Here is a 16,546-nt window from a genome sequence, read left to right as displayed (position 1 = left end):
ATTATAGTATTAGTGTCTATTTCCTTTTTTAGTTCTAATAGAGTTTGTTTTATAAATCTGGGTGCTCCAACATTGGGTGTTGTTTTTATAGCTGAGTAGTATTCCATTGTGTAGATATACCACATTTTCTGTATCCACTCATCCGATGATGGACATTTGGGTTGATTCCAGCTCTTGGCTATTGTGAAGAGTGCTGCAATGAACATTGGGAAACAGGTATACCTTCGACTTGATGTTTTCCATTCCTTTGGGTATATTCCCAGTAGTGGGATAGCTGGATCATATGGTAAATCTATCTTCTACTCTCTACTTCTATGAGAACCACTTTTTTTTTCTTTTAAGATTCCATACATGGGTGAGATCATGCAGTATCTGTGGTATATATATATATACAATGGAATACTATTTGCTATAAAAAGAAACGATATCCTATCATTTGCAGAAACATGAATGGAACTGGAAACCATCATGCTAAGTGAAGTAAGTCAGGCACAGAGATCATAAGTTTAATGAGAACAGCACAGCTGAGCTGAGATGTGGATGGACACAGAAGAACTGCCCAGGCCCATTCACCAGGAAGGGACCTAATACTGCAGGTCAGCATGGATTTGAATGTTACACAGGTAAATACAAACAAATGGAAAAGAGTTAGAGAAGAGAATGTTCAATGTGGATTTGAGAGGAGTTAGGAGAGATTTTAACAGCAGAATTGCGATTTGAACCAACTTCTGTGTTTACACACCTAAGTTGTAAAAATGTGCTCACCCACAAGCACAGAACCTGTATTCCTAACTAATTTACTGGATAGTGCTGCTATCACATAGAAGAAAGTCAAATATTCTCACGGATTATATTTGAGGTCAGCTTTTAATGCTTGAGTGGGAGAGTAAGGGAGGGTGAATACGGTAACTGCTTCTTTCTAGGTGGTCACTTTGAGAAAAAAAATTTATTTCAGTGACTGGGATAAAGTTTTAAAAACAATGTATCATAAAACAGCATATATGTCAAAACTCACAGGTAATTGATATAATACACATATTACACCGTGACTATAAGTTTAAAAAATGTTACCTGCAATACTACTAATAAGAACAAGTCTTTTAAGTCAAATTTTCTCCCAAAGGGCAGTCAGCTGGATTTTCCACTCTCTGCATATATTCCACATATACTGATATGGCTAATGTTTTAAAAACGTTATATTCAATATAAATTTCCATCTGTTATTGTGCTTTCAAGTTGCAGTTAGGTAGATAACCATGGACCTTTTTTCTACAGGAAAGTATCTTATCTATTTTGAGTTTTGTTTAACCATTTAGCTTTAAAATAACTGATTAAATACAGGTGCTTTCCCCATTTTCCATACAGTAGAAATGAATGAAGAAAGTGCAAGAATTTTGCTTTGTCTTTACCACCTAAGTTCGGGTAATTCTTTATCAGCAAAAATTGTCTTCAATTTTAGCTCTTTGTGGTTTAAATAACATACATAGTGACTTAACGACTTTCCTGTAAAGAAGCAAATCCCTTAACTGATGACTACACAGTCCCTGCAGGCCACTTCACAAACAGCATCTTTATAGCTGTGACACAAAGTAAAGAAAGGAATCTTCAAGTATTCGCTATTACCTGGTATTGTAATCTTAACAGTCTGATGTTATATAGATAAAAATGCATTTGATGAAGCTCACTATATTCTGTGAGGCTCATTAAGACTTCTTTTGAAAGTGGGATTTTAGTTCTATGGAGGTTTGTTAACTTACCATGAAATGAGGTTGTGTTAAAATACGCTTTAGTTCCTTTGCGTCATTATTCTCAGGGTAACATGAAATTTCTTCCAATACCTAAAAAATAAGCAAGATATATAATAGTGCAAACATGATAAGATTTACAAAATATGGAATTCTTTTCAATAAAAAATTATGAGTGGATTTTAAAGTCAGACAAAACAATTATTTTTGAAATATTTTTCATTTTATTCAAAGGGTATTAATTTATAAAAGAATAGTATTGATGGAAACACAAGAGGTAGTACACAGAGGTGTGATCTCCTAGGTAGAAACCTTCAGCAGGCTTTCACTGTACAGTTGAGCCAAAGAACTGTCCCCGGAGTGTCTCTGCTTCTAGCTATTTGGGAATTATGAAGATAGGGTGACTCATGCCCCCTGTTGGTGACACCTTAATTCCTCTCATTGAGTGTTTGGTGGGCAATGAATGTTTCTCCAAGCTTGTCCTGACCAAGTGGGCAGGCCTGGAAGTCTCCACGGCATCGGTCTCATTTCTCAGTGAAGAGACGGTATTCTTCCAGTATAGGCCTTGTGTTTAAAATCTGGTAGGGAAGGGATTAGTCTTTTGTATTCTTTCATTTAGTAATCTCACTTTTTTTAAAAGAGGGAAATGTTTATTTGCATAAAAACTTTTATAGGATCAAAAAATGAAAAAGACCTAGGTGTGCAACAATGGGGGAATTGCTAATTCATTATAACAATAGCAAAGAAAAGCTGTGCAGTCATTAGGAGTTATTTTTATGAAGACCAAGCAGAAACATGGAAAAACATTATATAATGTTAGGTTAAAAAAAGATACATTTCAATTGCAACTGTATAAAAATTTATATGTAAATAGATGGTGACTGAAAAAGAATATGCAAAAATGGAAACTACTGTGTTAAAGTGATGGGATTATGAATGAATTTTTATTTTTCAAACTTTCTGCCCTGTCATGTTTCTATAATAAAGAAGTTTGTAATAGATACAGCCATATACATTGACAGTTCATAAAAATGACTTCTTTGAACTCCGATATTTAATTGCTATAGAAATTTAATTAACTTTCAAACATTGCCACCTTAAAAAAGCAACTCACATTTTCACAGCATGTCTATTTCCACTAAGTGCAATAAGATAACTTTCTTTTTTAAAAGAGAAAAAAGAAAAAGGGAAGTAAAATCGGTATGTTAATATATTCAAATTTACGTAGCAGAACCAGAACTGGAAATCTAGGCAGTACTGCTGCTGAGGTTTTTTTTTTCTTTTCTGTATGTATGTTCAGTGATAAACTTAGAAATACTAAATCTGAGTATAATGAGTCAAGCTGTGACTCCAAGGAAACTGCCTCTTAATGTGCAGCAGTAACATCTTCAATAAAGGTAGAAAATGATGACGCCAAATAGTTTTACAAAACATATCACTTACCTCTTTGGCTCTCTGTACTGCATCACTTGGAGGATTCCTGATTTGTGGTGAAGACTTTGTGTTAATTTTGTCATACAGCTAAAAAAGCAAAGAAGAATATCCAATCAACACATAATTCTTTCCTAAAATTCAGAGCTTCATATTTATTATTTCACTAAACAATATTTTCCTCTTAAGGCAGGCTGATGATTTCAGTGGGATCCTCTTGTTAACAATCTCAATTATTCAATGTAACTTGTCAGAATAATAGTCTTACACATCTTTTTTAAAAAAATCATCTTTAAATAGATGAACCAAAATTCTGTCAATGTGGCAATTTCCTTGTCATTTTAAGTTTGTCAATATTTCAGCAATTCCAGTGTTTTTCCCTCTGACAGAAGCAACATTCAATAACATGAATGCGGAGTAAAATGAAATAACACTTTCTGGCCAAGACACGTCTGAAAGAATTTTCACAGAAACCTAAATCTTGGGAAAGGGCAAACCCAACTCCTTCTAGGAAGGAATGTTCTCACAAAAGGTTTATGTTTGTTTTACTAGGGCTGTTCATTAACAGAGTCAGTGCTGGCATCCTTCAGCAGGAAGTCAAGGACATAAACTTTTTTTCCTTTTTCCTTTGTAACTTCAAAGAGTGTGAGAAGACACTGAAAAGAAACTAAAGATATTTTTAAAAACCCCACAAACCTAAATGATCGAAAGTTTATCTTTCTGAAGAATATTAATTTAATTCTTTAGAGAAAAATCTCTGTGATTTAGAAATGCAATTAAAATACTCATATCTACTTCAAATGAAATATCTCATGATCAACAATCTGCTTTGAAAAGTGAAAAGTAAAAAATGACCTCTGTTAGTCTGGTTGTCTCTATTTCCTAATTTCTCTAAAATAGGTGGGGATTTTTTTGTTGTTGTTGCTGTTTTTTCCCCTTACCTATTCTGTACACAAGTGCTAGTTGGGAGGTCAAATATGGACTGTAAACATCCTTCAGATTACAGTTAGATTTGTTTATACTGATGTGAGAGAGATAAATCTTTTATGACTGATAAATATTTGGGCCACACCATACATAAGAATGCCTAACAAGAGCAATGTGAAGACAGAGCAGGAACCATTTTAAAAGATGGTATTAAGAAAGCACTACTAAATTAGAGGTTAAAGAAACAGTATAAGCAGACTAGGAAAATGCTGCTCTATTTAAAACATTATGTTAGCATTTTAGGGAACTAGTGATTTGTGGCTGGTTCACAAAGTTTTGCCCAAATCCCTATAGAATATATGTGGGCAGTCTCCATCTTCTGAATGGTTCCTATCTCTAACGATAGTCAATTTTGAAATCTGGAACTGGGGATTATATTTTCCCACAGAAAAAATGTTATAAATAGTGATTAGGTTCCCAGACTAGCCTATAGTAATAAAATACTGTACATATGCTATAAAAAGTAGTTAAAAACAAAGGAAACCAAACCAGACCAAACCCAAACCAAAAAACTAAGGAACAATTTAAAAAATAAAACAAAAAAGCATTTAAAATACATAATACTTGCAAGATGATTAAATTTTAGAGACATGCTATATACAACAGTGTGCCTATAGTTAACAATACTGTATTGTGTGCTTATTTTGTTAAGAGGGTAGATCTCATGTGAAGTGTTCTTACCCCAATAAAAAAAAAGAAAAGATTTAGGCTAGCCATTTAGCTCAGTTGGTTAGAACAGTCTCATAACACCAAAGTCACGGGTTTGGATCCCCATACCGGCCAGCCGCCAAAAACAAAACAAAACAAACAAAATTTATAGCACTAAAAAAAGACATTTAGTTATCACCTCACATGTCACAATAGCAATGATCAGGCAAAGTTTAAAAAACCCAAGTGAGTAATAAAAAGATTTTTAAAAATCTCAAACCTGTTTAAAAAAAAAAGCAAATCTAATTCAAGGCTTTACAAGTTGATGGCACTACCACTTTCCAATGTCTGATTCCACCACATACTATAAGTTTTGCCTTTTTCTTGATCAAGGACTACTTTCAACATTTTCAACTATGATTAGGATTAGTTTCTATTTACACATTTAATAAATGCACACTCACAAATTTTCACTCACAAATCAACAAAAATCCCACAACTCCCTACATTGGAGGCTTTTTATTTTTGGCCTGGTCTTAACTATGCCAAGTATGGTTGCTTAGGTCTTATGTTAGTGTAGTTTCTTGAGGACTTGTGGCAGGATCAGCTGGGGTGCTTATTAAATATAGATCCTACTACATCAGAATTTAAGAAGGAGGCCCAGAAACCTGTGCTTTAATAAACTACTTAGGTATTTATAGGTCTTATGTCCAGTGCTAACTTTTGAGAGTAATAACAGTAGTACTACTAAGAACAGCAATGACAATTGCTACTTTTGGTGAGCATTTACTAGATGCTAGTTACTAGACTGAGCTCTTAACACATATTTACCAATTTAATCTCAAACAATCATATGAGGTTGGTGCCCCTATTATTCCTCTTTGCAGATGAGGAAATCGAGGCACAGAATGGTAAAGGAGAACCACCATTCTAGCCTTGTAACATCTTCAAAGGTGGCATGCAAGTGCCTGGAGTCTCAATTTTCAAGGCCCTGTTCCAAGGAAGGTGCTCAGAGCAAATTTTCTTCTGCTCCTTTGGTCTGGCCTGATCCAATTCAAACATGTGTTCACCTAAAGTTCAATGGGATTAGTGGTAGGAAGAAGGGGAGGTAGGATGCTTAATATGAAAGGCAGATGCAGTAGGAAGGAATTAAAAGAAGGGGCCTTCTGTCTGAGGTGGGGGCATTGGGCTCTGCTCCTCCAGTTCCTAGGAGAACAGAAGGACTAGAGCCCTCAAGGCAGTCACTGGATGAAGAAGATGGTGTCCATGTGGCTAACAATACAGCTGCCTGCTCATTAACCAAAAGGGCAAGTAAGAACTGAAGCAGGAGTGGGTGGGGAAGGGCTCACTTTGTCACCATGAGAGGGAAGAAGTGACTGCTTGTTGGATCATCCACATATCCACCTACCCACCCTTCCACCCAATATTTACTGAGGTCCTGCTATGTACTATGCAGTGGGGTTCTATTTACTGAGGATACAAAGATGAAAAAGATGAGAATTCCTGTCCTCAAAGAGCTCACGAATTCCAAAGACATGACAACCAAAGGCCCAAACTTATGCTGGCTTGATCCCTTTGGGGACCTGAGAGTAGCCTGGTCTCCAGCAATATCATCTGGAAATGATCTCAGTGAGCAGCCATAGGTCGGAGACTATCTGGATGCGTGTGCATTACATACCAACCTTCATTTCCCCACTCAATTTCTTTTCTTTTCTTTTCTTTTTTTTTGGTGCCGTCCGCACCATGCTCAGCCAGTGAGTGAACCGGCCATCCCCATATAGGATCTGAACCTGTGGCCTTGGTGTTATCAGCACCGCACTCTCCCGAGTGAGCCATGGGCCGGCCCTCCCCACTCAATTTCTATGACTGTATTTTCACCTTAAAGACTCAAAATATTTTAGCAATACCCATAACAAATACATAGCATTTGAGAAATGTGGCAAAGCAGATAACTAAAAAGTCATCAGTCGAGAAAAGCTCAAATGCAATATATTCATTGAGATGTTTGTAACAGTAGTCAGAAACATGGTGCTTTTGGGGTCTCTCCTTCACGTGGGTCATCTTCATATTGTATGCTGCCTACAAGCTGATATACAGGACTCCAAGTTCAAACACAGGTAAAGTTTTGCCAAGGTCTGGGACAAGTGAGAGGTGGGTGGGTTTTGAGAACAAAGGAAAGCTGAAGCTTGTCTTTCTTTATTACTCTTTCCCACCTCCATTCCATCATGTATAAACAATGTATATAATGATATGACTTAGGACCTTATCTGTTGTCTCGGACTTTCAGCTAAAGCCCAAAGGTAAGGCCAACAGGAAGTAAGTAGCACCAAGTCTGCCCGGAAACTGCCTCCAAGGCCTTGTTGAAAGGCAGCCAAAATGGTTCTTCTGTATTCACCCAGTTCCCCATTCTACTTATGGAGGCAGATGCTTGGAATTTGTAGGAGTCACTGGCCTGAGGAGAGTGTTTGATTGTCCCTTCTCCTTCTTGTTGGGGAGAGAAAGAGAGGGAATTGGGCCCTCTCCCATGCAAAGTGAAGGATGGTGGATGCTCCAAAAGAACCCATAGAAACCAGGGATGCCAACAAGAAGAGCTCACTATCTCATTCTCTGGAGGGATGCGTGCTGAGTTGCAGCAACTTCTAGACTCACCCTGGTGCACTAGGAAGGAGTGTAAGAGAAAGTCTTTGGGGCAGCCTGACATGTGGTGTTTGGGGTCCTAAGTGAAAAGAGACTGGTGCCCATCTCCTGGCTAGAGGCTGCCTGGGGTGGCCCATACTTGTAGTGTATGCTGGGGCAAAAATGTGTTTCCCATGAGTCAAGGAGATGTCTCAGAAGGTAACCTGGCTGCAGCCAAGTAAGAATTGGCTGTCTGAGGTACACGCTTATAGAACATGTTGTTTCAGTGCTCTTTTCTCTTTTCTATAGCCAGACTCTTGAGTTCTTTGACATTAGGTAACAGCACCCAGAATGGGGCTGAGTACACCGTAGATATTTAATAAATGTTTCCTCAAAAAATAAATGAGTATTTGAACTAGCACACAGAAATTATAAATAGATATTTAAAAAAATTCAGAATAACATAAAAATAAATATAGTGGGAATACTTATTTTAACTTGTTTCTTTAGGAACCAGATATCATTTCTCTTTTGTCCTGCTTGCATAGTTAAAAAAACTTTCCCTCACAATTAAGAAATATATTTTGACCATATTTATTTATTTTTGTATCTTTCAAGTCTGACTTACTTTATAAAATTTTCAAGGTAGAAGAGACCTTAGGTATCAATATGATTGAACTCCTCCATTTTACAGTTTTTGCGGATTTATTTTTTAATTGACACATAATTGTACATATTTGTGGAGTACAATGTGATATTTCGGTACATACACACAATATATAATGATAAAATCAGGGTAATTAGCAAATCCATCATTTCAAACATTTGTCATTTCCTTGTGTTGGGAACAGCCAAAATCCTCTCTTCTAGCAATTTGAAATTATACAATAAATTCTTGTTAACTGTGGTCACCCAACAGCGCTATTGAACACTAGAACTTATTCCTCCTAACTAGCTGTAACTTTGTATCTTCAACCCCCCATCTTAAAAAGCAGAAAGCTGAGGGCCAGTGAGGTGAAGTGCTGTGCTCAGGGTCATACAGCCAGAGCAGCAGGGACTAGACCTTGACCTGCTGATCCTTGGTCCTTTCTGTCATACCAGATCTCCTTGGTTTGTATCAGAATTCAGTAATATATAGTGCCGCAAGCCAGAGATATACCTTCAGCAAATACTCTGCGGAAAAAACTGCAGAAAATGCTATTTATAGGCTGCAGGAAAAAAATACACTAAATATAATTTGAAGGCTATTAGCAAATCAATTGCAAGCCTTGCCATGTTAAAGAATATGAGGATCCTAATACCATCCTGGCCAGATAGAAAATACTTTAGGCTCTGTGGGCCATCTATCACAACCACTCAATCCTGTGGTGTAACAATCCATAAATGAATGGACATGGCTATGTTCTGATAAAACTTTATTTACAAAAACAGGCAGCCAGCTGGATTTGGCCTGGGCGCCATAGTTTGCCAACAATTTAAGCTCTAGAAGCTTAAATTCAAGGTGGATTGGAATGACAAAATGTATTTCCTTTTGCTATCTGCTTTCCTGAAATTTGAAGGTAATCAAGCATATTTGTATTTCAGTGAACTGAGGTATGGAGGGGGAGGAAGAGGGAGGGAAGAATGTTAATAAATTATCCCCAGAGGGAAAATAAGAATGAATCTATTACTGTTTGCCTTCTTTTTCTAATGAAGTTATAGTTACTCAAGTTCAGCACTTTTTATTTAAAAACAAATAAAAAAACAAAACAAAAAAAGTCACACACAACAACAATGAGGCAAAACAAGGAAATGTGAACAGTTGCAAGGGAAACAGACTGTCTCACACTGTCTCACTCACAGACAGGCCTGCTCTCTGCCAGTCTCTGGCACTGGGGCAGATATGAGCACACACAGCTACGTGGACATGCTTCTTCTTTTCGTCTTAAGGAGTGTTGGCACAGATCTGTTAGAAGGCCACACTTGAAATGGGTTGTTTCAAACAAAGCAGAATGAAATTGGTGGCAATATTAGATTGAAATTTCCTGAGACTGTACTTTTAAACATAAAGATGATGAAATCAGTTAATATCTTACTTTTTATTTACTTTCAAAGCACTAAATCAAGTTTCCTTTTTTTATCATTCTCCATTATATCTCACTCTCTTATGATTTCTTAGTCCTCAGAGAGAATAAGCCCTTGTTCTTCTCATAGTTTATGTGAGGTATTTATCAGGATCAACATTTAAAATGGAACAAATGGCAAGAAGCTATAAAATAACTATCACTGGGTTATGTGTCCCACTAACCTTTTTGCACAGAAAAACCAAATCAAAGGACCAGAATTTATATTGGTCCAGACAAGATTACAACTTTTGCAACTAGACTGAGGGCACAGGCCAAATAATGAATGGGCTTGTAGAGTTGCAGGAACACTGAAGCTCATTAGCAACCACTATCTTATCCGTTACACTTACACTTACACACACTGAAGAAGCTTCCTGCTGGAAAAGAATTAGTTTGCAAGAGTCAAATATTTAGCTGCAAAGTATGTAATAAAATGTGTCTGTGATCCGAATAAAACATAATAACAGTGTGCACAGGATTACACTACACAACAATAATGAGAATTGAAATGACTTGCTCTGGAAACATAGACTGTCTTATTAAGAACTTTCTTCACAATTTCTGTGATCATTTGTGAAGAAGCTGGGTGAACAGGTCCAAAATTCCAATGTCACATCTTTTCAGTGAACCGAGTGGATCAGTCATCGATATCCAACAGTGTTTTTTTCACATACATTTAAAACCCGGCAAAATGTTAGGGAAAGGTGATTTAATACTAAAATATAGAGAACTGATATTCAACTACTGCACTGAGCATATTTTCTGAAGTTGGAGATAGGAGAAAATTTTTTGAGATCTAAAAATTTATTTTTCCTACTCGAGTTTTTATACAAACTTGCTGTCTTCATGTTAAAAATAAGAAAATGCCCTTTCAAAGATCTTTGGACTGTGTCATGTTTACTGATGCCAAACTTGGAGAAGGGCAGTATATTTAATAGTGGTCTAAAGATTGTGTGATGGGCAACATAAGTGTGAAAGAAACATGCTGCAAAATTTAAAATGACATTTTCAAAAATTTAAGAAGCTACAATTAAACTTTGAGAAGAACTTATCTAATCTGTCCATTTTACAAACCTGAGAATGATTATGCATCATTGGGATATTATGATTTATAAAAAGCAATAAAAATCACCCAGGCCATTTTTCTTTTATGAGGTTAAAAAAAAAATGCTATCCTGTCTTCACCAAAAATCATTTTTCCTAAAAATTTATATCTTATAAAATTTCTAAAAATCAATTTAATTTTTTTAAATAGGTGAAGAAAGTGCTCAAATATCAGTCATGCAGATGACTCTACCTTTGTATGGAGATTGCATGCTCCATTCATTTGAAGGCTGCACTTTCATTTTTTTCTTATATTATCATTACAATTTGTACTATGTGCTAACTTTTCCTCCAAAAGTTCAGAAAACATGGAAATAGCCAAATTTGAAAAATCTTAAACTAAACATGCTTCTCATCTAAAAAAGTGTGTCAAATGCACAAATCAAGTGACCAAAATAGAGCAGCAGAAGTCCTACCCTGGAATTTAGATTTTCCCTGGAGTAAGGTTCAGGGCTGCTCCCAATACTATGTTCCAGTTTATACTGGATAATTCCAGTTAAGAATGGACATGTAGTGGACTGTATACTGTATTTAGTGGCCAGTAAGAACACTCCTAGAAGCTCTTGAGCTAGATGTCCCAGGAGAACTTTAGTCTAATAGCATAGTGGTGAAATGCTAGCTTAAATCAAGTTTTAGTAAAATCATGATGGAGAATATATCCTTACTTGAAGTCATAAGAAGAGGCCCAGCTGGCCTAGTAATATGCTACTCTAAATAAATCCATTATTAAAATTTTTTCTGACAGTAAATAAGGTAATTGAAAAATCAGTACATTTGGGCCAATTAAAGATTTCCTGAAAGAGTTGCAAAATACTTTTTCCTGACAGCAAAAGTACCCCGTAAGGAGGCCCTGGTTTGGTCTAGGTTTTATTTGTCTGTGAACAGGGCTACTTTTGTTTCAATCTTACTAGAACATTGCACTTACAGGGATTTATTTTTAAATCCAAGAATTAAGACTTGCCTGACCTCCTAGTTCAATCTAACGACTGTCCCTTTAGTGGCCTAACAATATTAGCCAGTGTGGCGGACTTCTGGTCACATTGGCTGCTCTTTCTGAGACATTCAAAACTGGCCTGAGATGACCTAACTTGACTGTTCTCTAGGCCTTTTTCAGTTGGCAAATAACTCTAAAATTAAGCCCTGTAAGAAACAAATCATGCTGCCTATTCTTGAGCAAGCAAAAGAAAGCATGAAGAAAAACAACCAGTTAGATGATATGATATAGGCATATTTTACTTGGTTTTAATACAACCTTCTGAAATAGGGTACTTTCTAATACCAGATACAACAGTTCATCCAAATGTGAGAAATTTTCACCATGATATGAATTTTCTTTCAAATTGTTTTAATGTGTTAAAACCTCTTTCCTAGCTCTGTGCTCTTCTTAAGCATCTATAATTATAGTTAAATGATATTTACACTAAATGGCTATCTCTATTAATTGACTTGCTTTAAAAGACAACATTTATGTTACACTAGGTGTGTCAATAATATGTTATTTAATTGCTTTTGGCTCTTGCTTTTATTTTTATTTTGCATAGGTAAATACCAAACATTTATACAAGTCGCTATAGAAAAAATGAATTTCTGTTGTGGAAACTTAAAAGAGAACAACACAAGGAGTTTGGCAGAAGTGGTTTTATGAGATAATGTTTGACGGGCCACAAAGAGAAGAAAGCAGCTGTGTGCTCGGATTGTGAATGCTGCAAGCCACCCCATTTAACATTCTTTAACTGAGCATATCACATTCCTTTCTAGGGGGAAACCCCTCCTTTCCTTGAGAATAGCATAAAGAAGAATCAGTGCTCGTTGAACTTTGAAGGCCTTTTGCAAATTTCTTTGCTTTCTGGTAAAGCTGACTACGGTACCATAGAGAGAGAATGGCACTCAGTGGGTAACATTGGTACTGGGAACAAGCTGATTCCTTATTCTTGGTATTAGAGTAAATTCCAAACCCTGTCTTAAGAAGTAATTCATCTGAGCAAATAAGGGAACTGGAGGGACTACTGCAGTCAATAATACTTTCAGTGAAAATTGCACATTACTTTTACAAAGATGTACAACATAGGTCCTAACTGGGACCCAGAAAGAGCAATTATGTGGAGATGGTGCTAAGGTGGAATTCCCTACTATTGGACAGCCTTAATCTGAGAATTTGGTTTTTCCTATTTATATTTATCTATCATAAAATATTGATAGTGGAGGAAAGGACAAACAAAATGTAGCATACACATACAATGGAATATTATTCAGCCTTAAAAAAGAAGGAAATCTTGACACGTGCTACAACATACGTGACCCTTGAAGACATTATGCTAAGTGAAATAAGCCAAGCACAGTAAGACAAATACTGCATAATTCAACTTATATGAGGTACCCAGAGTAGTCAAATTGATAGAGACAGAAAGTAGAATGGTGGTTGCCAGGGGCTAAGGAGAGGAGGGACTGGGGAGTTAGTATTTAATGGTACAGAGATTCAATTGGGGAAGATGAAAGAGTTCTGGAGATGGGTGGTGGTGATGGTTGCACAACAATGTGAATGTACTTAATGCCACTGAATGGTAAGTTTTTTCAAAGGAAGATATGTGAATGGCCGACACATGAAAAAATGCTCAACATCACTCAGCAGCAGGGAAATGCAAATCAAAACCACACTGAGATAGTATGTCACTACAGTTAGACTGGCTATTATCAAAAAGACAGAGAATAACAAATGCTGGTGAGGATGCAGTTAAAGAGGAACCCTCCTACACTGTTGGTGGGACTGTAAAATGGTGCAGCCATTATAGAAAATGGTATGGAGGTTCCTCAAACAACTACACATAGAACTGCCATATGACCCAGAGATCCCACTATATACCCAAAGGAATGGAAATCATCATGTTGAAGGGACACCTGTATTACCATGTTTATTGCAGCTCTATTTATAATAGCCAAGAGTTGGAACCAACCTAAATGCCCATCATTGGATGAATGGAAAAGGAAAATGTGTTATATTTACACAGTGGAATACTATTCTGCCATTAAAAAGAATGAAATTCTGGGCCGGCCCGTGGCTCACTCGGGAGAGTGCGGGGCTGATAACACCAAGGCCCCGGGTTCGGATCCCACATAGGGATGGCCGGTTCGCTCACTGGCTGAGCGTGGTGCTGACAACACCAAGTCAAGGGTTAAGATCCCCTTACCGGTCATCTTTAAAAAAAAAAAAAAAAAAGAATGAAATTCTGCCATTCACAGCAACATGGATGAACTTAGAGGAAATTGTTACATGAAATAAGCCAGGCACAGAAAGAGAAATACCATATGTCCTCACTTATATGTGGGAGCCAATAAAAAAAGATAAACAAATAAATAAAAAAAGAAAAAAAGATACAACAATCATAATATATTGAACTTTTTAAGAGAACAGAACTGAGGCTGCTGGGCATAGGAAAGGGGGAGGGGGGTAAAGGGAGGAATTGGTAAAGGGCCGTGAAAACTGATTACATTGTATAATGATGAATATATTAATTACCCTGATTTGGACATCACATATTACACACTGGTATTGATATTCAATGCTGCACCCCACAGATATGTACAATTGACTATGTTCCAATAAAAAAATATGGTAAAATATGTATATTTTACCACAATGAAAAAGACCAAAAAAATTGATATTATATTAAATAGAAGTTGCCAAAAAGCTGTGAATTTTGGGAAATGGCAAAAACGTACTTGAATGTAGAAGAAATGAACTAAAACAAGTTGCTCTGAGGTGTCCTCCTTAATGAAAAATGCATAAAATTATGTAATTCATGTTTTCAAACAAAAAAGACCATTTGGACTTTCTCCATAAGGTACAACTACACATTAGTTAATAAAGTAGTTCTTGGGAGAAAAAAAGAAATTTAGTATTTTTGAGTCACTAGAGATAGTGGTAACTTCCTAGGCACAAAGATAAATTTTAATTTAGTGTAATGGCCCTGTGAAACCTACTGGGATGATCCCATTGGTGGTCTTTGAGTGCTGCAGAGGGCAGGCACGTTGGCTTTGCTGCACTGGCGTTAGGGCACATGGACAACGCCAGGAGGAACTGCAACTGTTGTCATAGTGGGAACAATGTGTTACAAATGACATTATGTGATCCATGGTACACTAGAATCCATAGCACACTGAAGGAATTTCCAACAATGCTTTACCTTAAAATAATACAAAAATAGCATTTTTTTTAAAAAAAGGGAAATACATTACTTCCTCTATTTTTTTTTATTTTTAAAAGCTTCATTGAGGTATTATTTATAAACCAAAAAACATGCCTACTGTAAGTGTACAATTTGATGACTTTTTTGTAAGTTTAGACAGTTGTACAACCACCATCTCAATCTAGTTTTAGAACATTTCTTTAGTCACCAAAAATTCTCTTGTATCATATCTAAGAACTCTTTGCCCAACCCAAGGTAATGAAGATTTACTCCTATATTTTCTTTGAAAAGTTTTAGTTTTAAGCTCTTACAATGAATCTATGATCCATTTTGAGGTAATTTTTGTGTATGGTATCAGACAAGGGTCTAAGTTCATTTCTTTGCATAAAAATATGCAATTTTTCCAGCACCATTTAAAAAAAAGACTATCCCTTTCCCATTTAATTGCCTTGGCACCTTTATTGAAAATCAATTGACCATAAATGTGAGGAGTTATTTCTGGACTCTCTTGTATACCATTCATGTATGTATCTATCCTTATGCCAACACCATAATATTTTGATTACTGTAGCTTTATTTTATTATTTTTTTGACTTCAGTTGTATCTTTATTTTTATTTTTTATTATATTTATTATGAAAATTCATGAGATACAAAGCTGATTGTCCCCCCTCCTGCCCATGATGTGGGGGCCAGATTCATACTGGGGGCATACCCATTACCAGAAATTACTTTTGTACCCTTTCTTTCCTGCCTTCTTTCTCTCTTAGCTCCCACATATGAGTGCACACATGTGGTATTTACCCCTCTGTGCTTTGCTTGTTTCACTCAACATAAGTTTCTCCAGGTTCATCCATGTTGTTGCAAATGGGAGTATTTCATTCTTTTTTATGGCAGAGTAGTATTCCATAGTGTATATATACCAGTTTCCTTATCTAATCATCTATTGACAGACATTTAGGTTGGTTCCACATCTTGGCTATTGTAAACAGAGCTGCAATGAACATGGGAGTGAAGGTATCTCTTTGACATGATGATTTCCATTCCTCTCTGGATATATACCCAGAAGAGGGAATGCTAGATCATATGGAAGATCTATCTATAGTTTGAGAAGTCTCCAAATTGTTTTCCGAAGTGGTAGTACTAATTTACATTCCCACCAACAGTGCAGTAGTGTTCCCTTCTCTCCACACCCACACCAGCATCTGTTATTCACCATCTTTTTGATCATAGCCAGTCTAACTGGGGTGAGGTGGTATCTCAATATGGTTTTAATTTGGATTTCCCTGATGAGTAGTGATGTTGAGCATTTTTTCATGTATCTGTTGGCCATTTGTATGTCTTCCTTTGAAAAATGTCTATCCATCTCCTTTGCCCATTTTTTAATTGGGTCATTTATTTTTTTACTGTATAATTGCTTGAGTTCTATGTATATTCTGGATATCAGTCACTTGTCAGATGCATAGTTGGCAAAAATTTTCTCCCATTCTGTAGGTTGTCTTTTCACTCTGTTGATTGTTTCCTTTGCTGTGCAGAAAACTTTTTAGTTTGTTATAGTCCCATTTGTTTATTTTTTCTTTTGCTGCTTGTGCTTTTGGGCTCATGTTCATAAAGCTTGTGCCCAGGCATAATTACTGAAGTGTTTCACCTATATTTTCCCTTAGTAATTTTACAGTTTGTGGTCTAATTCCTAGGGCTTTAACCCATTTTGAGTTGATTTTAGGGTA

General features: G+C 36.3%; 1 protein-coding gene across 9 annotated transcripts in view; it reads right to left on the bottom strand.

Annotated features, from left to right (window-relative positions):
• The window catches only part of CASK (calcium/calmodulin-dependent serine protein kinase (MAGUK family)), a 396,153-nt gene that overhangs the window by 61,865 nt on the left and 317,742 nt on the right, over positions 1 to 16,546 (bottom strand). For all 9 annotated transcript variants that reach the window (XM_008585074.1, XM_008585111.1, XM_008585066.1 and 6 more), the window contains 2 exons: positions 3,189 to 3,266; positions 1,758 to 1,838 (listed from right to left, as the gene is read on the bottom strand). In XM_008585074.1, coding sequence (XP_008583296.1) covers positions 1,758 to 1,838; positions 3,189 to 3,266 — 159 coding nt within the window. The remainder of the gene's footprint in view (positions 1 to 1,757; positions 1,839 to 3,188; positions 3,267 to 16,546) is intronic.

Source organism: Galeopterus variegatus, unplaced genomic scaffold, assembly GCF_000696425.1.
Source record: "Galeopterus variegatus unplaced genomic scaffold, G_variegatus-3.0.2 Scaffold105, whole genome shotgun sequence".
NCBI lineage: Eukaryota > Metazoa > Chordata > Mammalia > Dermoptera > Cynocephalidae > Galeopterus > Galeopterus variegatus.
This window is presented reverse-complemented; position numbering and strand designations above follow the sequence as displayed.